Here is a 23,934-nt window from a genome sequence, read left to right as displayed (position 1 = left end):
CTGCTCCTGCCTGGATCTCAGGCAGGTAAGAAGGACCCTCCTCGTGTCCGTACAGCTGATCAGGACACCGCGGTGGTCCTCATCAGCCCGCCTGAGCTGCCGGGAATAATATTTTTTTACTTTAGACGAGCGCTATTAGCCACGGGTCCCGGCCATTGTTAGAGGCCGGGCCCAACCCGCTATGATGCAGGGTCACGGCCTGACCCCGAGTTGTAGAAAGGGAGCGGGCAAAGGGTGTACAGGTACATCCTTCATCCCCAACAGGTTAATCAACTGGTTCCAGAAAGTTAAACAGATTTGGAAATTATTAATCCTTCCAGTAGTTATGAGCTGCTGTATACTACAGAGGAAGTTCTTTTCTTTCTGAATTTCTTTTCTGGCTGACCACATTGCTCTCTGCTGACACCTTGGTCCATGCCAGGAACTGTTCAGAGCAGGAGAGGTTTGCTATGGGGATTTGCTCCTTCTATGGACAGTTCCTGACACAGACAGAGGTGTCAGCTGAGAAATTCCAAAAAGAAAAGAACTTCCTGTGGAGCATACAGCAACTGATAACTATTGGAAGGATTAAGATTTTTAAATAGAAGTAATTTACAAATCATAAAATGTTTTCCGCCAGAGTTCCACATGAAGAGTCCAACAGCTTGTGTGTCATATTAACATTGTTACATTTATAAACAAACACAGTCAGTCCACATTTTATTAGTGGTCAATGCAAAATCCAAAAATATCAAATAGAAGTATAAAACGTAACTTAATTGGTTTACATATAAAAAGAATAACACTTAAAGAATAAAACTCAAAGAACGTGAAAATCTGACGCTGGCACACAACCTGCGGTCATACACAACAGTTGTCAAAATTCTTACGCTGATTTGGGTGTCCGTGTGACGCACCACCAGACGACCTTAAATCAATTCACTGTAGATTCCAACGTGTTTCTGTTAGTAAATACGTCTTCAGGGGAGAAACTGGTTGCTCATTCTTAGATTCTGCATGGTTATTATGTGCTGGTGCTAAACAGAAACTTGTCATATGCGGCACATTGGTGCATTTATTTGTGCAGTATATTACTTCTTTCCCGGTACCTATCTAGCAACTATATTGAAAATCTGTATTCACTATAACAAACCAGTTTTCCCCCTGAAGATGCTGTATTTACAAACAACAGAAACACGTTGGGAGCTACATTTTCATGGCACTTTGTATTTTTTGTTTTTTTGAAGGTTGAGAGTCCATTGGCTGCAGATAGAACTTTCTGTTTCTTTTCTAATAATCAATGCAGAAATTAACTGAATTCCATAAAATTTACCTTTTTTTGTTTTATTTTTTTTTACAACGTTATATCAAGGAGCCTCTGGGAATTTAATCCCTTTTTATTAATGTGTTAATGCTTATTGATTCCATCAACCTTTATCTTTATATATTGAATGACTGAAGAATAAACATTGAGAGCTCAACATGGAAAAAGAATGTTGTAGCGCTGGGGCCCTGGACTCACATCCAAGCGGGGTAACATCTATATGGAGCTTGTGTGTGGGTTTCCTCCAGTTTCCATCCTCACTGTATAAATGTGCTAAGTATAGATTGTGAGTACTGGAGCTCCAATTCGGCTTAGAATAGTCCCGCAAACTTTTCTCTTCTTCCGAGACAAGGGCTTGGAGCAGGACCTTCCCGTTTATTTTACAATTTGGCTTCTCTCCTGTATGACTTCTCATGTCTAACAAGATCAGATTTTTTTTCCTGCAAAACATTTCCCACATCCTGAACACAAATACAGCTAATCCCCTGTATGACTTCTCTCATGTTTAACAAGATTAGTTTTTTTCATAAAGCATTTCCCACATTCTGAACATGAATACGGTTTCACACCTGTGTGGCTTCTCATATGCTTACCATAATTTGCTTTATCAGAAAAACATTTCCCACATTCCGAACATGAAAATGGCATCTCTCCTGTATGAAGCCTCACGTGTGTAACAAGGTGCGATTTATATGAAAAGCATTTCCCACATTCTGAGCATGGATACGGCTTCTCTCCTGTGTGACTTTTCTCATGAGTAACAAGATGTGATTTCTGTGTATAACTTTTCCCACAAGTGGAGCATGAATATGGCCTCTCTCCTGTGTGACTTCTCTCGTGTATAACAAGATGTGATTGCGTTAAACAGCATTTCCCACATTCTAAACATGAATATGGATTTTCTCCTGTGTGAATTCTCCTGTGTGTAATGAGTGCCGATTTATCTGTAAAACGTTTCCCACATTCTGAACATGAATACGGCTTCTCTCCTGTGTGAATTCTCGCATGTCTAACAAGAGTTGATTTATCTGTAAAACATTTCCCACATTCTAAACACGGATATGGCTTTATTCTTTCATGACTTTTTTTGTGTTTAAAGAGACCTAAAATATTTCTGAAATATTTCCCACATTCATCACAGTGAAAACCTGTCCCGCCATTCTGATCTGTTTCTATGATAACAATGTGTGGTTGGTCAGGAGAAAGTTCCCCATGATCAGGGGGATTATTATATGATAGATCTGGATGGACATTAGGGGTAAGGAGGTCTTCTCCTGAGGAGCGCTCCATGATCTCTCCATCTTCTCCTGAGGAGCGCTCCATGATCTCTCCATCTTCTCCTGAGAAGCGCTCCATGATCTCTCCATCTTCTCCTGAGAAGCGCTCCATGATCTCTCCATCTTCTCCTGAGGAGCGCTCCATGATCTCTCCATCTTCTCCTGAGGAGCGGTCCATGATCTCTCCATCTTCTCCTTTATCACTCACAGATATGACATTTTCCTTAATGTTATTGAAATTTCCTGTTGGGATAAAATCACATTAGTCAATAACACTGATGCAGATTTTCATAATTTCCCTAAACACAGGTGGATACAGTACTTATACATATTCTCTAAATTACTTATATGACAAATTAGTGTGTGGTCCACGGTCCCCAGGTGTGTGGCAGGAACATCAGCAGCAGCCACCGCTGGTCACTGTTATTAAGTGGGTACAATCAGTGACCTGGAGTCGCTGCTGAGACTGACGAATGACACCACATCGAGGAGCTACGCAAGAGGACATCACTCGTCAAACCCGCCATGAAGCTGAGCCTCTGACTGTGCCTGCCTGCTCTAACGGAAACTGGACATTTGCTGAATGTGGGATCAGCATGAGTAGTGCCTGGCAAGCGGACATAGTATTAAGGATAAGACCCAGCTAAGATATAAGAGGGATCTGATAAGACCCAGCTAAGATATAACAGGATCTGATAAGACCCAGCTAAGATATAAGAGGGATCTGATAAGACCCAGCTAAGATATAACAGGATCTGATAAGACCCAGCTAAGATATGAGGATCTGATAAGACCCAGCTAAGATATCAGAGGATCTGATAAGACCCAGCTAAGATATAAGAGGATCTGATAAGACCCAGCTAAGATATAAGAGGATCTGATAAGACCCAGCTAAGATATAAGAGGATCTGATAAGACCCAGCTAAGATATAAGAGGGATCTGATAAGACCCAGCTAAGATATAACAGGATCTGATAAGACCCAGCTAAGATATAAGAGGATCTGATAAGACCCAGCTAAGATATAAGAGGGATCTGATAAGACCCAGCTAAGATATAAGAGGATCTGATAAGACCCAGCTAAGATATAAGAGGGATCTGATAAGACCCAGCTAAGATATAAGAGGGATCTGATAAGACCCAGCTAAGATATAACAGGATCTGATAAGATCCAGCTAAGATATAACAGGATCTTATAAGACCCAGCTAAGATATAAGAGGATCTGATAAGACCCAGCTAAGATATAACAGGATCTGATAAGACCTAGCTAAGATATAACAGGGATCTGATAAGACCCAGCTAAGATATAAGAGGATCTGATAAGACCCAACTAAGATATAAGAGGATCTGGTAAGACCCAGCTAAGATATAACAGGATCTGATAAGACCCAGCTAAGATATAACAGGATCTGATAAGACCCAGCTAAGATATAACAGGATCTGATAAGACCCAGCTAAGATATAACAGGATCTGATAAGATGCAGCTAAGATATAAGAGGGATCTGATAAGACCCAGCTAAGATATAAGAGGATCTGATAAGACCCAGCTAAGATATAACAGGATCTGATAAGACCCAGCTAAGATATAAGAGGGATCTGATAAGACCCAGCTAAGATATAAGAGGATCTGATAAGACCCAGCTAAGATATAACAGGATCTGATAAGACCCAGCTAAGATATAAGAGGATCTGATAAGACCCAGCTAAGATATAACAGGATCTGATAAGACCCAGCTAAGATATAACAGGGATCTGATAAGACCCAGCTAAGATATAACAGGATCTGATAAGACCCAGCTAAGATATAACAGGATCTGATAAGACCCAGCTAAGATATAAGAGGGATCTGATAAGACCCAGCTAAGATATAACAGGATCTGATAAGACCCAGCTAAGATATAACAGGGATCTGATAAGACCCAGCTAAGATATAACAGGATCTGATAAGACCCAGCTAAGATATAAGAGGGATCTGATAAGACCCAGCTAAGATATAACAGGATCTGATAAGACCCAGCTAAGATATAAGAGGATCTGATAAGACCCAGCTAAGATATAACAGGATCTGATAAGACCCAGCCAAGATATAAGAGGGATCTGATAAGATCCAGCTAAGATATAACAGGATCTGATAAGATCCAGCTAAGATATAAGAGGGATCTGATAAGACCCAGCTAAGATATAAGACCCAGTAAAGATATAACAGCTAAGATACACTGCTCAAAATATAAAGGTAACATTAAACAACACAATGTAACTCCAAGTCACTGACACTTGTGTGAAATCCCACTGTCCACTCAGGAAGAACACTGATTGCCTATAATTTCCACCCTGTTTTCTGTTCCATGTGAAATTGATTGTCAATTAGCCAGACAACCCCAATAAAGGAGTGGTTCTGCAGGTGGTGACCACAGACCACTTTTCAGTTCCTATGCTTCCTGGCTGATGTTTTGGTCACTTTTGAATGCTGGCGGTGCTTTCACACAAGTCTCTCATCCAGGATGGCACATCAATGCGAGCTGTGGCAAGAAGGTTTGCTGTGTCTGTCAGCGTAGTGTCCAGAGCATGGAGGTGCTACCAGGAGACAGGACAGTACATCAGGAGACGTGGAGGAGGCCGTAGGAGGGAAACAACCCAGCAGCAGGACCGCTACCTCCGCCTTTGTGCAAGGAGGAGCAGGAGGAGCACTGCCAGAGCCCTGCAAAATGACCTCCAGCAGGACACAAATGTGCATGTGTCCACTCAAATGGTCAGAAACAGACTCCATGAGGGTGGTATGAGGGCCCGACGTCCACAGGTGGGGGTTGTGCTTACAGGACGTTTGGCATTTGCCAGAGAACACCAAGACTGGCAAATTCGCCACTGGCACCCTGTACTCTTCACAGATGAAAGCAGGTTCACACTGAGCACATGTGACAGACGTGACAGAGTCTGGAGACGCCGTGGAGAACGTTCTGCTGCCTGCAACATACTCCAGCATGACCGGTTTGGCAGTGGGTCAGAGTGGGGTGGCATTTCTTTGGGGACCGCACAGCCCTCCATGTTCTTGCCAGAGGTAGCCTGACTGCCATTAGGTACCGAGATGAGATCCTCAGACCCCTTGTGAGACCATATGCTGGTGCGGTTGGGTTCCTCCTAATACAAGACAATGCTAGACCTCATGTGGCTGGAGTGGGTCAGCAGTTCCTACAAGAGGAAGGCATTGATGCTATGGACTGGCCGCCCGTTCCCCTGAATCCGACTGAGCACATCTGGGACGTCTCGCTCCATCGACCACAGACTGTCCAGGAGTTGGCGGATGCTTTAGTCCAGGTCTGGGAGGACATCCCTCAGGAGACCATCCTCCACCTCATCAGGAGCATGCCCAGGCGGGGAGGTCATACGGGCACGTGGAGGCCACACACACTACTGAGCCTCATTAGGACTTGTATTAAGGACATTACATAAAGTTGGATCAGCCTGTAGTGGGGTTTTCCACTGTGATTTTGAGTGTGACTCCATATCCAGACCTCCATGGGTTAATACATTTCATTTCCATTGATAATTTGTGTGTGATTTTGTTGTCATTCAGATCTAGGATGTGTTATCGCAAGGTTACCTTTAGTTTTTTGAGCAGTGTATAATAGGGATCTGATAAGACCCAGCTAAGATATAACAGGGATCGATGCAGGAAACAGAAAAAGCCTAATAAAGCCTTGGCTGAGTACATGCAAGTTGTAAGCCTTCTGCTCCACGGGAGGTTTCTGTCCTCCCTGACCACAGACAGGACCCCCCACAGGCAAGACCCCCCACAGGCAAGACCCCCCACAGGCAAGACCCCACACAGGCAGGACCCCCCCACAGGCAGGACCCCCCCACAGGCAGGACCCCCCCACAGGCAGGACCCCCACAGGCAGGACCCCCCACAGGCAGGACCCCCCACAGACAGGACCCCCCACAGACAGGACCCCCCACAGACAGGACCCCCCACAGACAGGACCCCCCACAGACAGGACCCCCCACAGACAGGACCCCCCACAGACAGGACCCCCCACAGACAGGACCCCCCACAGACAGGACCCCCCACAGACAGGACCCCCCCACAGACAGGACCCCCCACAGGCAGGACCCCCACAGGCAGGACCCCCACAGGCAGGATCCCGGAGAGAACCTCTATGTGCAGTCACCTCCCTCAGGTCCTGACTATACATAACACAGGGGATCACTGGGGCCTGAAGGGTTAATGTAATAAAGATCTAAGGTGGAGCCTCCCCTGAAGAAACCTCTGAATTCCCTCTGTAATCCATTATTACATCCCTGGGGTAACACCTCTTGGCATTATTACATACCTGGGGTAACACCTCCTGGAATTATTACATACCTGGGGGTAACACCTCCTGGAATTATTACATACCTGGGGGTAACACCTCCTGGAATTATTACATACCTGGGGGTAACACCTCCTGGCATTATTACATACCTGGGGTTAACACCTCCTGGAATTATTACATACCTGGGGTAACACCTCCTGGCATTATTACATACCTGGGGTAACACCTCCTGGCATTATTACATACCTGGGGTAACACCTCCTGGCATTATTACATACCTGGGGTAACACCTCCTGGAATTTCCTCCTTCACTTCCCTCATACACGGGTGATGGCCGCTCATCCTCTCTTCTTCATCCTCCACTTTATTATTAGTCAGATCTCCCCCCTGATGTGACATATAGAACAATTCACTACAATACAGCAGACAGGAGGAGCAACGGAGACCCCCAAAATCTATGACTGCAGGACCCCCCTATAGAGATATAGGATCAGACTCATCTACCTGATGCTTCTCTGGGACATTTCCCTCTGGACAGTCCTGGGAATACAGAGGGCAGGGACACCTCTCGGGTGGATTTCTATCAATGACTCCATCTGTAGGGAACACACAGGGAATGACTACATCAGTGCTGGATAGATTTCTATGTTACTAGGTAGTGAGAGTGATATATATATATATATATATATTATTATATATATATATATATTATTATATATATATATATATATATATATATATATATATATATATATATATATATATATATAATTATATATATATATATATATATATATATATATATATATATATATATATGTCTCTTCTTACCGTGTGATGTGAGGGGTCGGTGATCCTCCATCATGACTATGTCCTGGTACAGATCCTTGTGTCCTTCTACATACTCCCATTCCTCCATGGAGAAATAGACCGCCACATCCTGACACCTTATAAGAACCTGACACACAATGATACCGTCATCACCAGACCCCTCCATTACTGTATTATGTCCCAGCAGTGTCACCTCTCTAATCATCACCAGAGCCCTCCATTACTGTATAATGTCCCAGCAGTGTCACCTCTCCAGTCATCACCAGACCCCTCCATTACTGTATAATGTCCCAGCAGGGTCACCTCTCTAATCATCACCAGACCCCTCCATTACTATATAATGTCCCAGCAGTGTCACCTCTCTAACCATCACCAGACCCCTCCATTACTGTATAATGTCCCAGCAGTGTCACCTCTCCAGTCATCACCAGACCCCTCCATTACTGTATAATGTCCCAGCAGTGTCACCTCTCTAATCATCACCAGACCCCTCCATTACTGTATAATGTCTGTTATGATTCGGCAGGCTGGATGTGGATCCTCTGTGTCAGAGAGGGATTGGCGTGGACCGTGTTGGTGGACCGGTTCTAAGTTGCTACTGGTTTTCACAAGAGCCCGCCGCAAAGCGGGATGGTCTTGCAGCGGCGGTAGCAACCAGGTCGTATCCACCGGCAACGGCTCAACCTCTCTGACTGTTGAGATAGGCGGGGTACAAGGGATTAGGCAAGAGCAAGGTCGGACGTAGCAGAAGGTCAGGGCAGGCAGCAAGGATCGTAGTCAGGGGCAACGGCAAGAGGTCAGGAACACAGGCTAGGAACACACAAGGAAACGCTTTCACTGGCACAATGGCAACAAGATCCGGCCAGGAAGTGCAGGGGAAGTGAGGTAATATGGACAGGGAGCAGGTATAAGCTAATTAGACTGATTGGGCCAGGCACCAATCACTGGTGCACTGGCCCTTTAAATCTTAAAGAGCCGGCGCGCGCACGCGCCCTAGGGAGCGGGGCCGCGCGCGCCGGGACAGCACAGAAGGGGAACGAGTCTGGTAAGCGAGCCGGCTCGCATCACGGCTAGGGACATTACCGCAGCGCTCCCGGTCAGCGGGTCTGACAGGGGCGCTGCGAACAGGAGAACGCTGCGAGCGCTCCGGGGAGGAGCGGGAACCCGGAGCGCTCGGAGTAACAATGTCCCAGCAGGGTTACCTCTCCAGTCATCACCAGACCCCTCCATTACTGTATGATGTCCCAGCAGTGTCACCTCTCTAATCATCACCAGACCCCTCCATTACAGTATAATGTCCCAGCAGTGTCACCTCTCCAGTCATCACCAGACCCCTCCATTACTGTATAATGTCCCAGCAGTGTCACCTCTCCGATCATCACCAGACCCCTCCATTACTGTATAATGTCCCAGCAGTGTCACCTCTCCAGTCATCACCAGACCCCTCAATTACTGTATAATGTCCCAGCAGTGTCACCTCTTCAGTCATCACCAGGCCCCTCCATTACTATATAATGTCCCAGCAGTGTCACCTCTCTAATCATCACCAGACCCCTCCATTACTGCATAATGTTCCAGCAGTGTCACCTATCCAGTCATCACCAGACCCCTCCATTACTGTATAATGTCCCAACAGTGTCACCTCTCTAATCATCACCAGACCCCTCCATTACTGTATAATGTCCCAGTAGTGTCACCTGTTTAAGCATCACCAGACCCCTCCATTACTGTATAATGTCCCAGCAGTGTCACCTCTCAAGTCATCACCAGACCCCTCCATTACTGTATAATGTCCCAGCAGTGTCACCTCTCAAGTCATCACCAGACCCCTCCATTACTGTATAATGTCCCAGCAGTGTCACCGCTCCAGTCATCACAAGACCCCTCCATTATTGTATAATGTCCCAGCAGTGTCACCTCTCCAGTCATCATCAGACCTGTCCATTACTGTATGTCCCAGCAGTGTCACCTCTCCAGTCATCACCAGACCCCTCCATTACTGTATAATGTCCCAGCAGTGTCACCTCTCCAGTCATCACCAGACTCCTCCATTACTGTATAATGTCCCAGCAGTGTCACCTCTCTAATCATCACCAGATCCTTCCAATACTGTATAATGTCCCAGCAGTGTCACCTCTCCAGTCATCACAAGACCCCTCCATTACTGTATAATGTCCAGCAGGGTCACCTCTCCAGTCATCACCAGACCCCTCTACTACTGTATAATGGCCCAGCAGTGTCACCTCTCTAATCACCAGATCCCTCCATTACTGTATAATGTCCAGCAGGGTCACCTCTCCAGTCATCACCAGATCCCTCCCTTACTGTATAATGTCCCAGCAGTGTCACCTCTCCAGTCATCACCAGACCCCTCTACTACTGTATAATGTCCCAGCAGTGTCACCTCTCTAATCATCACCAGACCCCTCCATTACTGTATAATGTCCAGCAGGGTCACCTCTCCAGTCATCACCAGACCCCTCCATTACTGCATAATGTCCCAGCAGGGTCACCTCTCCAGTCAGCAGCTCAGTGATCCTGTGGATGAGTTCTAGGATCTTCTCCTCATGTATCAGTGAGTGAGGTGGAGGCTCCATGATGGGGCCCCGGGCCCTGCTCTGTCCTCCTGACTCCTGGAGATGGCTTCTGGGGGCCACACACTCCCCCCATGTCTTCTTCACTATGGTGTAATCCTGTGTATGGAGAGAGACAATGAGGGGACTGACCCCAGTTTTCCTCCCCCATTACAAAGAGGAGATTGTGCCCCCTGTATAGAGCTCTAGTGAGCACATCTGGAATACTGGGGTCAGTTCTGGAGATCTCACCTACAAAGAGACATCCAGAACATAGATGGGGGCCAACAATGGTGGAAATGTAGATGGGGGGCCAACAATGGTGGAAATGTAGATGGGGGGCCAACAATGGTGGAAATGTAGACGGGGGGCCAACAATGGTGGAAATGTAGACGGGGGGGACAACAATGGTGGAAATGTAGACGGGGGGACAACAATGGTGGAAATGTAGACGGGGGGACAACAATGGTGGAAATGTAGACGGGGGGACAACAATGGTGGAAATGTAGACGGGGGGACAACAATGGTGGAAATGTAGACGGGGGGACAACAATGGTGGAAATGTAGACGGGGGGACAACAATAGTGGAAATGTAGATGGGGACAACAATGGTGGAAATGTAGATGGGGGGACAACAATGGTGGAAATGTAGTTGGGGGGACAACAATGGTGGAAATGTAGATGGAGACAACAATGGTGGAAATGTAGATGGGGACAACAATGGTGGAAATGTAGATGGGTCACCTCACCTCTCCGGTCAGCAGGTGGAGGATCTCCAAGGTGAAGTGTAATATTCTCTTAGTCGTCTCATTCCTGTCCTTGTCCATCCTTGGGGGTCATTCAGGAGAAGAGGAGACAACTGGATCAGCTGGAGGGGAAAGTCCTGAAGAAGAGGAGGAGCCTGAATCATAGAACCAGCGACACAATGTAACAAAACTTCTCCTCCTGTAATCTCCCTGCAACTGGGATGACACACTGTAACAAACCTCCTCCTCATGTAATCTCCTTACTACTGGGGTGACACACTGTAACAAACCTCCTCCTCATGTAATCTCCTTACTACTGGGGTGACACACTGTAACAAACCTCCTCCTCATGTAATCTCCTTACTACTGGGGTGACACACTGTAACAAACCTCCCACTCATGTAATCTCCTTACTACTGGGGTAACACAGTGTAACAAACCTCCTCATGTAATCTCCTTACTACTGGGGTGACACACTGTAACAAACCTCCTCCTCATGTAATCTCCTTACTACTGGGGTGACACAGTGTAACAAACCTCCTCATGTAATCTCCTTACTACTGGGGTGACACACTGTAAAAAACCTCCTCCTCATATAATCTCCTTACTACTGGGGTGACACACTGTAACAAACCTCCTCCTCCTCATGTAATCTCCTTACTACTGGGGTGACACACTGTAACAAATCTCCTATTCATGTAATCTCCTTACTACTGGGGTGACACACTGTAACAAACCTCCTCCTCATGTAATCTCCTTACTACTGGGGTGACACACTGTAACAAACCTCCTCCTCATGTATTCTTCTTACAAATGGGGTGACACACTGTAACAAACCTCCTCCTCGTGTAATCTCCTTACTACTGGGGTGACACACTGTAACAAACCTCCTCCTCATGTATTCTTCTTACAAATGGGGTGACACACTGTAACAAACCCCCTCCTCCTCATGTAATCTCCTTACTACTGGGGTGACACACTGTAGCAAACCTCCTCCCCATGTAATCTCCTTACTACTGGGGTGACACACTGTAACAAACCCCCTCCTCATGTTATCTCCTTACTACTGGGGTGACACACTGTAACAATCCTCCTCCTCATATAATCTCCTTACTACTGGGGTGACACACTGTAACAAACCTCCTCCTCATGTAATCTCCTTACTACTGGGGTGACACACTGTAACAAACCTCCTCCTCATGTAATCTCCTTACTACTGGGGTGACACAGTGTAACAAACCTCCTCATGTAATCTCCTTACTACTGGGGTGACACACTGTAACAAACCTCCTCCTCATGTAATCTCCTTACTACTGGGGTGACACAGTGTAACAAACCTCCTTACTACTGGGGTGACACACTGTAACAAACCTCCTCCTCATGTAATCTCCTTACTACTGGGGTGACACACTGTAACAAACCTCCTCCTCATGTAATCTCCTTACTACTGGGGTGACACACTGTAACAAACCTCCTCCTCATGTAATCTCCTTACTACTGGGGTGACACAGTGTAACAAACCTCCTTACTACTGGGGTGACACACTGTAACAAACCTCCTCCTCATGTATTCTTCTTACAAATGGGGTGACACACTGTAACAAACCTCCTCCTCATATAATCTCCTTACTACTGGGGTGACACACTGTAACAAATCTCCTATTCATGTAATCTCATTACTACTGGGGTGACACACTGTAACAAACCTCCTCCCCATGTAATCTCCTTACTACTGGGGTGACACACTGTAACAAACCTTCCCCTCATGTAATCTCCTTACTACTGGGGTGACACACTGTAACAAACCTCCTCCTCATGTAATCTCCTTACTACTGGGGTGACACACTCTAACAAACCCCCTCCTCATGTAATCTCCTTACTAATGGGGTGACACACTGTAACAATCCTCCTCCTCATGTAATCTCCTTACTAATGGGGTGACACACTGTAACAATCCTCCTCCTCATGTAATCTCCTTACTAATGGGGTGACACACTGTAACAAACCTCCTCCTCATGTAATCTCCTTACTAATGGGGTGACACACTGTAACAATCCTCCTCCTCATGTAATCTCCTTACTAATGGGGTGACACACTGTAACAAACCTGCGTCTCATGCAATTCTTCTTACAAATGGGGTGACACACTGTAACAAACCTGCGTCTCATGCAATTCTCTTGTCAGTGACTGCCCGACCAGGATCTGCTCTGTATCTGCTAAATGCTGGAGATGTAGGACCTGTGATGATATCACAATCATGTGACCATTACTCGTGGGGGCGGAGCTCAGTAGAATAGGAAAGATACTGAGTGAAGGACCTGTAAGAATGGTCATGTGACAGATGTAGGCGGGGCTTAATTGCAGAGCCGAAGTGGTTTTTAAATCTTATAGGAATGTTTGTTTAAAGAGGTGACTCTGCTGGGACATTATACAGTAATGGAGGGGTCTGGTGATGATTAGAGAGGTGACACTGCTGGGACATTAAACAGTAATGGAGGGGTCTGGTGATGAATGGAGAGGTGACACTGCTGGGACATTATACAGTAATGGAGGGGTCTGGTGATGACTGGAGAGGTGACACTGCTGGGACATTATACAGTAATGGAGGGGTCTGGTGATGACTGGAGAGGAGACACTGCTGGGACATTATACAGTAATGGAGGGGTCTGGTGATGACTGGAGAGGTGACACTGCTGGGACATTATATAGTAATGGAGGGGTCTGGTGATGATTAGAGAGGTGACACTGCTGGGACATTATACAGTAATGGAGGGGTCTGGTGATGACTGGAGAGGTGACACTGCTGGGACATTATACAGTAATGGAGGGGGTCTGGTGATGACTGGAGAGGAGACACTGCTGGGACATTATACAGTAATGGAGGGGTCTGGTGATGACTGGAGAGGTGACACTGCTGGGACATTATACAGTAATGGAGGGGTCTGGTGATGACTGGAGAGGTGACCCTGCTGGGACATTATACAATAATGGAGGGGTCTGGTGATGACTGGAGAGGTGACACTGCTGGACATTATACAGTAATGGAGGGGTCTGGTGATGACTGGAGAGGTGACACTGCTGGGACATTATACAGTAATGGAGGGGTCTGGTGATGACTGGAGAGGTGACACTGCTGGGACATTATACAGTAATGGAGGGGTCTGGTGATGACTGGAGAGGTGACACTGCTGGGACATTATACAGTAATGGAGGGGTCTGGTGATGACTGGAGAGGTGACCCTGCTGGGACATTATATAGTAATGGAGGGGTCTGGTGATGATTAGAGAGGTGACACTGCTGGGACATTATACAGTAATGGATGGGTCTGGTGATGACTGGAGAGGTGACACTGCTGGGACATTATACAGTAATGGAGGGGTCTGGTGATGACTGGAGAGGTGACACTGCTGGGACATTATACAGTAATGGAGGGGTCTGGTGATGACTGGAGAGGTGACACTGCTGGGACATTATACAGTAATGGAGGGGTCTGGTGATGACTGGAGAGGTGACACTGCTGGGACATTATACAGTAATGGAGGGGTCTGGTAATGATTAGAGAGGTGACCCTGCTGGATATTATACAGTAATGGAGAGGTCTGGTGATGACTGGAGAGGTGACACTGCTGGGAGGGACATTATACAGTAATGGAGGGGTCTGGTGATGACTGGAGAGGTGACACTGATGGGAGTGTTACACTGTAACAAACCTCCTCCTCATGTAATCTCCTTACTACTGGGGTGACACACTGTAACAAACCTCCTCCTCCTGTAATCGCCTTACTACTGGGGTGACACACTGTAACAAACCTCCTCCTCATGTAATCTCCTTACTACTGGGGTGACACACTGTAACAAACCTCCTCCCCATGTAATCTCCTTACTACTGGGGTGACACACTGTAACAAACCTCCTCCTCATGTAATCTCCTTACTACTGGGGTGACACACTGTAACAAACCTCCTCCTCATGTAATCTCCTTACTACTGGGGTGACACACTGTAACAAACCTACTCCTCATGTAATCTCCTTACTACTGGGGTGACACACTGTAACAAACCTCCTCCCCATGTAATCTCCTTACTACTGGGGTGACACACTGTAACAAACCTCCTTCTCATGTAATCTCCTTACTACTGGGGTGACACACTGTAACAAACCTCCTCCTCATGTAATCTCCCTTCTACTGGGGTGACACACTGTAACAAACCTCCTCCTCATGTAATCTCCTCACTTCTGGGGGGGGGGGGGGGGGCACACTGTAACAAACCTCCTCATATAATCTCCTCACTACTGGGGTGACACACTGTAACAAACCTCCTCCTCATGTAATCTCCTCACTACTGGGGTGACACACTGTAACAAACCTCCTCCTCATGTAATCTCCTTACTACTGGGGTGACACACTGTAACAAACCTCCTCCTCATGTAATCTCCTCACTACTGGGGCGACACACTGTAACAAACACGGTGACTGACCTTCTGACATGGACGTCCTCTAGGAGCCCTATGATGATCTTGTACCATGTGATGTTGGCTCCATTGTTCTCTATCATATTACTGCACTATGGACTTTATATATCACCAGACTGGTAACTATGGAGTAATACACATGGAGTGAAGGTAAGATGGTCACATACCTGTGTAGCCCCATAGTGAGCCCCATTATTATAAGGGAGACTGGAATGATCCATCAATCACCTCATCTATTTAAGGAAAGAACTTTTCCCGCCATTAGACCTCTGGCCAATCAGAACGCTGTTGGGGGGATGAAGGTCTCTGGGCAGAAGATCACTGTTGCCGGGCAGAATCTGGACGTCCAATCAGAGGCCGGAATCATCTCTTCTCAGAACAGCTGTTACCGGGCAGAATAACTAATGGAAAGAAACAACCTGTGGAGATAGAGGAGCTCCTCAGCAATCTCTAGTCTGACTAGGCCAGCTCCTCCCTTGGTTTATAAGGGAGCAATTTGGAGGAGTTCTATAGGTCACCCACAAGTCACCTGATCACTGACACCATCCCAGGTTACATAGCTTAACAACAGGACTTAAAGGTATAGGCACTTAAATACAGTGTAAGCTCTTGTGTCTCCTGAACACGTGTTCGGCTCTGCTGTGCGGTGGTGTGGTGTCAGGTTACTACAGCTCAGGAATATCTTCTCACTCCTGCAGCTGTTGTCATCGCTCTGAGACATCACACGGACACAGACGTAAGGTAATGTATAGTATTATAGGGGATATAGTATATATAATGTATAGTATTATAGGGGATATAGTATATATAATGTATAGTATTATAGAGGATATAGTGTATATATAATGTATAGTATTATAGAGGATATAGTGTATATAATGTATAGTATTATAGAGGATATAGTATATATATAATGTATAGTATTATAGGGGATATAGTATATATAATGTATAGTATTATAGAGGATATAGTGTATATATAATGTATAGTATTATAGAGGATATAGTGTATATATAATGTATAGTATTATAGAGGATATAGTGTATATATAATGTATAGTATTATAGAGGATATAGTGTATATATAATGTATAGTATTATAGAGGATATAGTGTATATATAATGTATAGTATTATAGAGGATATAGTATATATAATGTATAGTATTATAGAGGATATAGTGTATATAATGTATAGTATTATAGAGGATATAGTGTATATATAATGTATAGTATTATAGAGGATATAGTGTATATATAATGTATAGTATTATAGAGGATATAGTGTATATATAATGTATAGTATTATAGAGGATATAGTGTATATATAATGTATAGTATTATAGAGGATATAGTGTATATATAATGTATAGTATTATAGAGGATATAGTGTATATATAATGTATAGTATTATAGAGGATATAGTATATATAATGTATAGTATTATAGAGGATATAGTATATATAATGTATAGTATTATAGAGGATATAGTATATATGTAATGTATAGTATTATAGAGGATATAGTGTATATATAATGTATAGTATTATAGAGGATATAGTGTATATATAATGTATAGTATTATAGAGGATATAGTGTATATAATGTATAGTATTATAGAGGATATAGTGTATATATAATGTATAGTATTATAGAGGATATCGTGTATATAATGTATAGTATTATAGAGGATATAGTGTATATATAATGTATAGTATTATAGAGGATATAGTATATATAATGTATAGTATTATAGAGGATATAGTGTATATAATGTATAGTATTATAGAGGATATAGTATATATAATGTATAGTATTATAGAGGATATAGTGTATATAATGTATAGTATTATAGAGGATATAGTGTATATAATGTATAGTATTATAGAGGATATAGTGTGTATATAATGTATAGTATTATAGAGGATATAGTATATATAATGTATAGTATTATAGAGGATATAGTGTGTATATAATGTATAGTATTATAGAGGATATAGTGTATATAATGTATAGTATTATAGAGGATATAGTGTATATAATGTATAGTATTATAGAGGATATAGTGTATATAATGTATAGTATTATAGAGGATATAGTGTATATAATGTATAGTATTATAGAGGATATAGTATATATAATGTATAGTATTATAGAGGATATAGTATATATAATGTATAGTATTATAGAGGATATAGTGTATATAATGTATAGTATTATAGAGAATATAATGTATATATAATGTATAGTATTATAGAGGATATAGTATATATAATGTATAGTATTATAGAGGATATAGTGTATATAATGTATAGTATTATAGAGGATATAGTGTATATATAATGTATAGTATTATAGAGGATATAGTGGATATATAATGTATAGTATTATAGAGGATATAGTGTATATATAATGTATAGTATTATAGAGGATATAGTGTATATATAATGTATAGTATTATAGAGGATATAGTGTATATATAATGTATAGTATTATAGAGGATATAGTGTATATATAATGTATAGTATTATAGAGGATATAGTGTATATATAATGTATAGTATTATAGAGGATATAGTATATAATGTATAGTATTATAGAGGATATAGTGTATATATAATGTATAGTATTATAGAGGATATAGTGTATATATAATGTATAGTATTATAGAGGATATAGTGTATATATAATGTATAGTATTATAGAGGATATAGTGTATATATAATGTATAGTATTATAGAGGATATAGTGTATATAATGTATAGTATTATAGAGGATATAGTGTATATAATGTATAGTATTATAGAGGATATAGTGTATATATAATGTATAGTATTATAGAGGATATAGTGTATATATAATGTATAGTATTATAGAGGATATAGTATATAATGTATAGTATTATAGAGGATATAGTATATAATGTATAGTATTATAGAGGATATAGTGTATATATAATGTATAGTATTATAGAGGATATAGTGTATATGATGTATAGTATTATAGAGGATATAGTGTATATATAATGTATAGTATTATAGAGGATATAATGTATATATAATGTATAGTATTATAGAGGATATAGTGTATATATAATGTATAGTATTATAGAGGATATAGTGTATATAATGTATAGTATTATAGAGGATATAGTATATATAATGTATAGTATTATAGAGGATATAGTATATATAATGTATAGTATTATAGAGGATATAGTATATATAATGTATAGTATTATAGAGGATATAGTATATATAATGTATAGTATTATAGAGGATATAGTATATATAATGTATAGTATTATAGAGGATATAGTATATATAATGTATAGTATTATAGAGGATATAGTGTATATATAATGTATAGTATTATAGAGGATATAGTGTATATATAATGTATAGTATTATAGAGGATGTAGTATATATAATGTATAGTATTATAGAGGATATAGTGTATATATAATGTATAGTATTATAGAGGATATAGTGTATATATAATGTATAGTATTATAGAGGATATAGTGGATATATAATGTATAGTATTATAGAGGATATAGTGGATATATAATGTATAGTATTATAGAGGATATAGTGTATATAATGTATAGTATTATAGGGGATATAGTATATATAATGTATAGTATTATAGAGGATATAGTGTATATATAATGTATAGTATTATAGAGGATATAGTGTATATATAATGTATAGTATTATAGAGGATATAGTATATATAATGTATAGTATTATAGAGGATATAGTATATATAATGTATAGTATTATAGAGGATATAGTGTATATAATGTATAGTATTATAGAGGATATAGTATATATATAATGTATAGTATTATAGAGGATATAGTATATATATAATGTATAGTATTATAGAGGATATAGTATATATAATGTATAGTATTATAGAGGATATAGTATATATATAATGTATAGTATTATAGAGGATATAGTATATATAATGTATAGTATTATAGAGGATATAGTATATATAATGTATAGTATTATAGAGGATATAGTATATATAATGTATGGTATTATAGAGGATATAGTATATATAATGTATAGTATTATAGAGGATATAGTGTATATATAATGTATAGTATTATAGAGGATATAGTGTATATATAATGTATAGTATTATAGAGGATATAGTATATAATGTATAGAGGACACTTTGCTGAGGTTACAGTGCAGCTCTGACACGTTCTCCTCTCTGCTGTGCGGTGGTGTCACATGACTACAATATAAATATCTTCTCACACCCCTCACCACAGCTGTTATCACTTCTCCAGGATTGTCACATGACACAGACGTCCATTCATTCTCTGCTCTATATACATTGTGTGATCGCTGGATCCGGGGAGGAAGGTAATATATAATGTATAGTATTATAGAGGATATAGTGTATATAATGTATAGTATTATAGAGGATATAATGTATATATAATGTATAGTATTATAGAGGATATAGTGTATATATAATGTATAGTATTATAGAGGATATAGTGTATATATAATGTATAGTATTATAGAGGATATCGTGTATATAATGTATAGTATTATAGAGGATATAGTGTATATAATGTATAGTATTATAGAGGATATAGTGTATATAATGTATAGTATTATAGAGGATATAGTGTATAAATAATGTATAGTATTCTAGAGGATATAATGTATATATAATGTATAGTATTATAGAGGATATAGTGTATATATAATGTATAGTATTATAGAGGATATAGTGTATATATAATGTATAGTATTATAGAGGATATCGTGTATATAATGTATAGTATTATAGAGGATATAGTGTATATAATGTATAGTATTATAGAGGATATAGTGTATATAATGTATAGTATTATAGAGGATATAGTGTATATATAATGTATAGTATTCTAGAGGATATAGTATATATAATGTATAGTATTCTAGAGGATATAGTATATAATGTATAGTATTATAGAGGATATAGTGTATATATAATGTATAGTATTATAGAGGATATCGTGTATATAATGTATAGTTTTATAGAGGATATAGTATATATAATGTATAGTATTATAGAGGATATAGTGGATATAATGTATAGTATTATAGAGGATATAGTGTATATATAATGTATAGTATTATAGAGGATATAGTGTATATGATGTATAGTATTATAGAGGATATAGTATATATAATGTATAGTATTATAGAGGATATAGTGTATATGATGTATAGTATTATAGAGGATATAGTATATATAATGTATAGTATTATAGAGGATATAGTGGATATAATGTATAGTATTATAGAGGATATAGTATATATAATGTATAGTATTATAGAGGATATCGTGTATATAATGTATAGTATTATAGAGGATATAGTGGATATAATGTATAGTATTATAGATGATATAGTATATATAATGTATAGTATTATAGATGATATAGTATATATAATGTATAGTATTATAGAGGATATAGTGTATATAATGTATAGAGGATATAATGTATAGTATTATAGAGGATATAGTATATAATGTAAAGTCTTATAGAGGATATAGTGTATATATAATGTATAGTATTATAGAGGATATAGTATATATATAATGTATAGTATTATAGAGGATATAGTATATATATAATGTATAGTATTATAGAGGATATAGTGTATATAATGTATAGTATTATAGAGGATATAGTGTATATATAATGTATAGTATTATAGGGGATATAGTATATATAATGTATAGTATTATAGAGGATATAGTATATATAATGTATAGTATTATAGAGGATATAGTGTATATATAATGTATAGTATTATAGAGGATATAGTATATAATGTATAGTATTATAGAGGATATAGTGTATATATAATGTATAGTATTATAGAGGATATAGTGTATGTCAGGATCCGGACTGGAATGCAGAGAGGACACTGGAGCTGGATCCTCTGTGTCAGTGAGGTGATGGCGTGGGCCGTACCAGGGGAACGGAATCTAAGGGGTTACTGGTTTTCACCAGAGCCCGCCGCAAAGCGGGATGGACTTGCAGCGGCAGGTAACCCCCAGGTTGTTCCACCCGATAGCGACTCAACCCCACTGACAGCTGAGACAGGCGCGGTACACAGGGACAAGGCAAGAGCAAGGTCGGACGTAGCAGAAGGTCGGGGCAGGCAGAAAAGGGTCGTAGTCAGGGGCAACGGCAAGGGTCTGGATACACAGGTTTGGGATACACAAAACGCTTTCTCAGGGCACCAGGACAACAAGATCCGGCAGGGACAGGAAGGGGAAGTGGGTATAAATAGTGTAGGGAGGTGATTAGGACTAATTGGGCCAGGCACCAATTAACGGTGCGCTGGCCCTTTAAATCTCAGAACATCGGCGCGCGCGTGCCCTAGGGAGTTTGGCCGTGCGCGCCGGGACGAGACAGACACAGGAGGAGGGTGAATAGAACGGGGCGCGATCTGTGAACGGGTCTGATTCGTCCCACAGATCGCGTCCCCGCCGGCACGAACACAGCAGCGCTCGCGGTCAGAGACAGAGACCGGAGCGCTGCTGTTACTACAACGCCACGGGACCCGGAGCGCTCGGCGTTACAGTACCCCCCCACTTAGGTCTCCCCCTCTTTTTGGAACCCAGGAACCTATGGATGAGCTCCTTGTCGAGGATATTGTCCTCGGGCTCCCAAGACCTCTCTTCGGGCCACAATTCTCCCAGTTAACAAGAATTTTTTTTTTTACCTCTGACAACCTTGGAGGCGAGGAATTCTTTTACCGCAAAGAGATCAGAGGAGCCAGAGACAGGAGCAGAAACGGTGACCTTGGGGGAAAAGCGGTTAAGAACGAGAGGTTTGAGAAGGGAATCATGAAAGGAGTTAGGAATACGAAGAGAAGGAGGAAGATGAAGCTTGTAGGAGACAGTTGATTTGACTTTTGACTTTAAATGGTCCAAGGTAACGTGGACCCAACTTGTAGCTAGGAACACAAAACCGGATATATTTGGCAGAGACCCACACTTTGTCCCCAGGAGCGAAGACAGGAGGAGTTCTTCTCTTTTTATCTGCATGTCTCTTCATTCGAGACGAGGCCAGTAGTAGCGACTTTTGAGTCTCCTTCCAGATAGCGGAGAAGTTCCGGGTTACTTCATCCACGGCAGGAACTCCAGAAGAAGTGGGAATGGGGAGGGGGGGGCAGAGGGTGACGGCCGTACACCACAAAGAATGGGGATTTGGCGGAGGATTCAGAATTTTTGAAATTGTACGAGAATTCAGCCCAGGGCAGAAGGTCGACCCAATCATCTTGACGGGAGGAGACAAAATGTCGCAAGTAGTCACCAAGAATCTGGTTTACTCTTTCCACTTGTCCATTGGATTGGGGGTGATAGGAGGACGAGGAATTTAATTTGATCTTTCATTGATTACAGAGAGCTCTCCATAATTTTGACACAAATTGAACGCCTCTATCCGAGACGATATGCGTGGGAAGCCTGTGAAGGCAGAATTCACACCAAGTGTCATTTCACCCTTGTGAACAAGGTGCGTGCGTTTCTCCTGACGCGGAGGGCGGATAGGACAGTCTTTTAGGAAATGTTCGGTACTAGCACAGTACAGGCACAAATTCTCGTTTCGGCAGCGAGTCCTCTCTTGTAGGGTCAGGCGAGACCGATCCACTTGCATAGCCTCCTCGGCGGAAGGCACAGGAACAGATTGCAAAGGACGTTGGAAGAGAGGAGCCGGGGAGAAAAACCGCCTGGTGCGAACAAGATCCTTTTCCTGACGAAGTTCCTGGCGTCTTTCCGAGAAACGCATGTCGATGCGGGTGGCCAAATGGATTAGTTCTGACAGATTAGCAGAAATTTCTCGTGCGGCCAGGACATCTTTTATGTTACTGGATGAGCCTTTCTTGAAGGTCGGGCAGAGGGCCTCATTATTCCAGGGTAGCTCAGAGGCGAGGGTGCGGAACTGGATGGCGTATTCACCCACAGAAGAACTCCCTTGGACGAGGTTCAGCAAAGCTGTCTCGGCTGAGGAAGCCCGGGCTGGCTCCTCAAAAACACTACGAACTACTGAGAAGAAGGACTGGATAGCAGCGGTGGCGGGATTGTTGCGGTCCCTAAGCGGTGTGGCCCATGACAAGGCCTTTCCAGACAGGAGACTGACCACGAAAGCCACCTTAGACCGTTCTGTAGGGAATTGGTCCGACATCATCTCCAGGTGTAGGGAACACTGGGACAGGAATCCACGGCACTGTTTAGAATCCCCATCAAACTTGTCCGGTAGAGACAGGCGGAAACTGGGAGCAGCCACTCGCTGCGGAGGAGATGCAGGAGCTGGCGAAGGAGATGGTTGCTGTAGTTGTGGCAGAAGCTGTTGCAGCATAACGGTCAGTTGAGTCAGCTGCTGTCCTTGTT

The 23,934-nt window shown here is 41.8% G+C and overlaps 2 protein-coding genes across 7 annotated transcripts in view; one reads left to right on the top strand and one right to left on the bottom strand.

Annotated features, from left to right (window-relative positions):
* Nucleotides 1-691: 691 nt before the first annotated feature.
* LOC130297960 (oocyte zinc finger protein XlCOF7.1-like) lies at nt 692-15,812 on the bottom strand. Its single transcript, XM_056550829.1, has 7 exons — nt 15,682-15,812; nt 11,045-11,178; nt 10,236-10,415; nt 7,723-7,849; nt 7,396-7,487; nt 7,170-7,278; nt 692-2,823 (listed from the first exon to the last, which is right to left on the bottom strand). Exons 2-7 carry the CDS (start codon nt 11,120-11,122, stop codon nt 1,781-1,783), a joined length of 1,629 nt encoding a protein of 542 aa, XP_056406804.1. The 5' UTR covers nt 11,123-11,178; nt 15,682-15,812; the 3' UTR covers nt 692-1,780.
* A 116-nt stretch (nt 15,813-15,928) lies between these two features.
* The window catches only part of LOC130297956 (zinc finger protein 260-like), a 68,327-nt gene continuing 60,321 nt past the window's right edge, over nt 15,929-23,934 (top strand). Inside the window, exons 1-3 of one of the 6 annotated variants that reach the window (XM_056550817.1) lie at nt 15,929-16,094; nt 16,213-16,255; nt 19,820-19,895. In XM_056550817.1, the coding sequence (XP_056406792.1) occupies nt 19,829-19,895 (67 nt within the window). In that variant the 5' untranslated portion in view covers nt 15,929-16,094; nt 16,213-16,255; nt 19,820-19,828. Of the gene's footprint in view, nt 16,256-19,801; nt 19,896-23,934 lie in introns of all 6 variants that reach the window. The other 5 variants (XM_056550819.1, XM_056550818.1, XM_056550820.1 and 2 more) reach the window with 5 other exon arrangements.

The sequence above is a fragment of the Hyla sarda genome, assembly GCF_029499605.1.
Source record: "Hyla sarda isolate aHylSar1 chromosome 1 unlocalized genomic scaffold, aHylSar1.hap1 SUPER_1_unloc_12, whole genome shotgun sequence".
NCBI classification, from domain to species: Eukaryota; Metazoa; Chordata; class Amphibia; order Anura; family Hylidae; genus Hyla; species Hyla sarda.
The sequence above is the reverse complement of the archived record's forward strand: the minus strand, read 5'-3'. Positions and strand labels throughout refer to the sequence as shown.

What these genes read in the sequence shown, in the direction of transcription:
- LOC130297960 (XM_056550829.1), bottom strand. Translation starts at nt 11,122, where the DNA reads ATGGACAAGGACAGGAATGAGACGACTAAGAGAATATTACACTTCACC. An exon ending in CCGACCCCTCACATCACACG is followed by an intron (nt 7,488 to 7,722) that starts GTAAGAAGAGAC and finishes TGTTCCCTACAG; the next exon opens with ATGGAGTCATTGATAGAAAT. An exon ending in ATGTCCCAGAGAAGCATCAG is followed by an intron (nt 7,279 to 7,395) that starts GTAGATGAGTCT and finishes ATGTCACATCAG; the next exon opens with GGGGGAGATCTGACTAATAA.